The sequence below is a fragment of the Scomber scombrus genome, chromosome 12 (assembly GCF_963691925.1).
Source record: "Scomber scombrus chromosome 12, fScoSco1.1, whole genome shotgun sequence".
Taxonomy (NCBI): Eukaryota; Metazoa; Chordata; class Actinopteri; order Scombriformes; family Scombridae; genus Scomber; species Scomber scombrus.
This window is the reverse complement of record NC_084981.1, coordinates 482013-486399: the sequence shown is the minus strand read 5'-3', so window position 1 is coordinate 486399 and position 4387 is coordinate 482013. Positions and strand designations below refer to the sequence as shown.

Sequence of the window (4387 nt, the reverse complement as noted above, 5' to 3'; positions counted from 1 at the left end):
TATTACAAATAAGAAAAGTATATCTGTCATTGAATTCTATTCAAAATGTTTTAATTGAAGATGTCTGTCAATCATTTTTATTCATTTACTTTTTAATTCTTTATTTATATTGTTTTATATTGAAATAGTTTTATTTTTCTATTTACACTTCCTTCTTTAATATTTTATTTGTGAAGAGGAATGTCTGGTTGTTTGTATATTCTCTGTTTGTTCTGTTGTGTGTTCTGTAAAACAAGGAATAGAGAATTTTGGAAAAAAAGAAAAGAAAAAAACCGCTCTATCTCCCCCTACTGGCGAAACATTGCAATGCCTTGTGGCCAACTTCCGTCGCACAGTGATGATACATTTTACGTCATTTTAGCTTGACAAACAATCAACATCATTGTGTAAGTGTTCTCTTCAAACCAGCAGATATGTCTGTGCTGCGGGTCTTCGCCTCAGCCAACAAACATGTAGTTTCAAAGAGTTTGACTGAATCTGTGCGCACAGGTCAGTGTCTGCTTCGATATCTGCGTTCAAACTCTATTTTGTATGATGCTGATAATACGTAGCTAAGAGGTCCATCATGTAAGCCTGCTCTGAATGAATCCAGTATCGCTTCACTTTTCTTCTCTGGTGTGTGTTCAGGAGTTTTCCGAGCAGCCAGCGGAGCAGCGGAGGACCGACAGCCACTGAAGAAAGCTCAAACCCCGCAGGGTCGATTCGACAACACTGAGGACAAGAGCAAAGATATTCTGCAGAGTAAGATTACAGACCCGTCCAAAGGAGATTACAAAATGAGATTTGCAAAGAGAGTGTAATATTAAGTGTAATAGATTAGTTAGTTAGTATGTCTGTACCACTGCCCCAATGAATCTAACTTCCAAAACTCTGAACATTGAGATAAAATGAAATGCATTCAAGCGATCTGTTTATATAAGGCAATTTAAATACAATGATATGGGGGGTATTCCAGGTAGGAGGTTCAACAAACTCTGAGTCTAACCCAGAACAACTCTGAGTATGTTAACCTTGAGTTTAGCGCGTGCGCGACCACTATACAAAGCCATCATCAATGGAGCCCCGATACCTTGATTCACCATGGCAACTACTGAGAAAAAAAGCTCGAGTTACGTCACCTCAATGTAACTGGAGCTCCCCCTGCAGGCCTGTGGCGAATATGATCATATATTTCACAAAAAGTAACACCGCTGCAGACGCTAAGTAGAGAGAGTCAAGTCTTCAGTTTTAATGCACCACTCCACTGACTTAACTTACCTCACTTAAAATTGTAGCATACAGGTGAAAAAGTGGTGTAATGTATTTGGAAGCAACTAAAAATGAAATAAAAAAACATAATTCAGAAAAGTAAGGCACATTTTGCTGGGCTATGATTGTACCTCGCTTTGATTTTATTCATAGTTGACGTAGGCTATTAAACAAAGTAAATATTAATTCAGTGGCCACTTCAACATGTAGTAATTTAAACCTCAAACAGAAAGCCTGCTTAGTAGATTAACATTTTACACTATTTTAACACTTTTATTTAACACAATTTTACATATAATACATATTGGAGTCATTGATTATAAGACTAACATGTGACGATGTGTAGGCCCTACATGAATATTAAATAAAATACTTCCTAAAAATTAGATTAAGAAGAAGGCAGATATGGCCGGACAATGTTAAGAAAGGATTGATTGTAATGAACAGTGATAACGTTCTAACAGATATTCATCTCTGAATGAAAGCACATCCAATTGAGCCCTGAGTACATCTCCCGACATAAGGCATTGCGAATTAATTCTGCCTCGATATCTATCGGATTGCGAAGAAACGGACAACCCATGTCTGGCAGCTTGCTGTCTGGCAGGTGGGAGGAGACAGGTAGAAACTCAGGGTTTCTTACAGAAAACCTGCCAGCGATCAGGTTATGTTCCCAGAGTCAGTTACCATGGTGACTGACTCAGAGTTTCAGTTACCTCTCTTTCTGGAACGGATAACACAGAGTTTCCCTCATCTCAGGGTGAACTTACTCTGAGTTTTCACATAACCCGCTTTCTGGAATACCCCCGTGATGTTTTCAGTGTTTATGCCAACACCCTGCAGTAGCATCATATCCCAAAACGGCAACCAGAACATCAATAGCACCAAAGACTGCAGCCTCCTAAAGGACTTAAATTAAATCAACTCCTCTGTCAAACAGATATAAGAAAAGCTGGTCAGTATATCCTTCATGGGGGTATTATTAATGCTGCTGCATTAGCTGAATACAGATGTACTTAATAAACTGACAACTAAGCTTACCAGGAGACAAAATAACCTTTTATTTTCTGTCTCTGCAAAACAGTGTCAGCCAGTGGGCAGGAGAGGGAACTGATGTTCACAGCCCAGTAATGGTGATGGAGGAATTGTTGGAATATCTTGAATGATATTGTTACCACCAGCCAGAACAGATTAAGAGCCAATCACACACAAAACCTTCATCTTACATTCCTGTCTCGGGGGAAAGGGTGAAACATAAAGCAGATGTTCACTCTGTGAGGAGAATGCTCTTCTCACCGACAGCTGTAGAGCCACAACGATTAGTAAATTAATCAATCATTCAATTGGCAGACAATTAATCTGCAACTGATTTCTTCATCAAATAATATTTTAGTAATTTTGTAAGAAAAGTGCCAAAAATCTGCTGGTTTTCAAATTGGATGATTGAATGCGTTTCTTATGTTTAATGATGTAACATTTGACTCTGGGAACTTATAACAGGCATTTTTCACTATTTTCTGATGTTTTATAGTGATTTTCCCACAATCCTCCTGGCCAACCCACATACTGGCCATACACCTACACAGAAGGGACGTTCTGTCACACAGAGAACATGGCACAAATACAATTCCAATAGAAGCCATAACACCTTAGGTTAGCTGCCTGCTAGTCTCACACATTCAGAGGGGATTTTAGTTCATTAACAGATTTATTCTATAGTGATGATAGATGATGAGATCAGAAAAAAAATCATATACTGAAAGCCCATTTTGAAGAAGATAAAGCAGTTGTTGGAAGGAGTTCAGTATCTATCAGACTCATCATTTGTTTGTTGTCCTTCAGAGTTCCCTGATGATGTGAACCCTGTGACAAAGGAGAAAGGGGGGCCCCGGGGTCCAGAGCCAACACGCTACGGAGACTGGGAGAGAAAGGGCCGCTGTGTGGACTTCTAATTAACTACCTGTACATGTTAACGCCTTGATTGTTTTTGCTGTTAACTGAAAAGTAAGGGTGGAAGTGAGAATGAGGGAAAAGGACAAACTGTTTTTGTGACTAACTGTGTATGTACTCACAGGTAACAACAAGAATTAGAATTTTCAATATTTCAGCCAGTTTCGGCAAAAGAAACTACTTTTACACAAGTGTGTATTAATCCATTCACTCTTCCCGGCTGTCTCAGGACTCAGCATCCTCCACCCAGACTGGACTGTAAACCATTTTTCTAACACCACATAGGAATACTGAATTCATGTCATGCTCAAAAACAAAAGATCAACATAAACCACTGATATTTTGCACATTGCTGATTTATTTATTTATTTTCAAGTGACAGTGAGTCATGGTTCTGAGTGTTAGTCCTGTACGCTTGGCCACAGATATGAATATTAATATAAACATAAGAGATGATCACTCAGTGTACAAATCCTGTATGTTGATTTATTTCATATTTCAGTAGATTTGTGGTAACTAGTACAATTTACTATTATACCTCATTGTAGTAGCAATATTGATATTACTGGTATTAGTGAAATGATTTGCTACAAGATCCATGATATGGTGATGCTATTTAAAAAGGTGTATAAGCACATTTTACTTAGTCTGCTAGAGGGGAGTAAAGAGCCACACCAGCTTCCTCCTGTTAAACATTGAACTCAGCTGTATGTTATGTTGCCTTCAGATTCCAGCAGCATTATTGTCATCATGAATTTTCACCTCATAATATAAAATAAATGAATGAGTCTTGTGTGCCTGTATCTGTTATGGTTTGGTATGTTTATTATTATAGTATTCTTAAATTGTATCCATCTCACATTCACATCTGCATACTTAACATGTACTGCAACACTTTAGAAGGACCAGTACTAGAAGATGTGTGTGTTTGCGGTATCGTTTTGCACAACAGTGAGTTTGGACAGGGACTGTTGCTACATGTTTGTAAAGACTTCGACTCAAAGAATTGGAAAAATCCCGGAGGCGGAAGAGGAACCGAGGAGAGGCACGTGAAAGCAGCACGGATAGAGAAAGGAGGTAGTTACAAGAACAATGCTACTGCTAACGGCTAACCGTCCCTGCTCATGTGGTAAGATCGTGTCTTTTGTATTGTTTGTGACAGACAGGGCTGTAAAGCCTGAGGAGTTAG

General features: G+C 38.7%; 1 protein-coding gene across 2 annotated transcripts; it reads left to right on the top strand.

The window, feature by feature from the left end:
* Positions 1-360: 360 nt before the first annotated feature.
* On the top strand, positions 361-3982 carry sdhaf4 (succinate dehydrogenase complex assembly factor 4). Of its 2 annotated transcripts, none has more exons than XM_062430606.1 (3): positions 361-489; positions 628-741; positions 3091-3982. In XM_062430606.1, the coding sequence occupies exons 1-3, from the start codon at positions 414-416 to the stop codon at positions 3198-3200; spliced, it is 300 nt and encodes a 99-aa protein (XP_062286590.1). In that variant the 5' UTR covers positions 361-413; the 3' UTR covers positions 3201-3982. The 2 variants fall into 2 exon arrangements, with proteins under 2 accessions (XP_062286590.1, XP_062286591.1); XM_062430607.1 differs by having other exon boundaries at positions 374-489; positions 631-741.
* Positions 3983-4387: the final 405 nt, after the last annotated feature.

Coding starts and splice junctions, on each gene's coding strand:
- sdhaf4 (XM_062430606.1), top strand. CDS start 414: ATGTCTGTGCTGCGGGTCTTCGCCTCAGCCAACAAACATGTAGTTTCA. Junction 490..627: donor GACTGAATCTGTGCGCACAG/GTCAGTGTCTGC, acceptor GTGTGTGTTCAG/GAGTTTTCCGAGCAGCCAGC. Junction 742..3,090: donor GAGCAAAGATATTCTGCAGA/GTAAGATTACAG, acceptor GTTGTCCTTCAG/AGTTCCCTGATGATGTGAAC.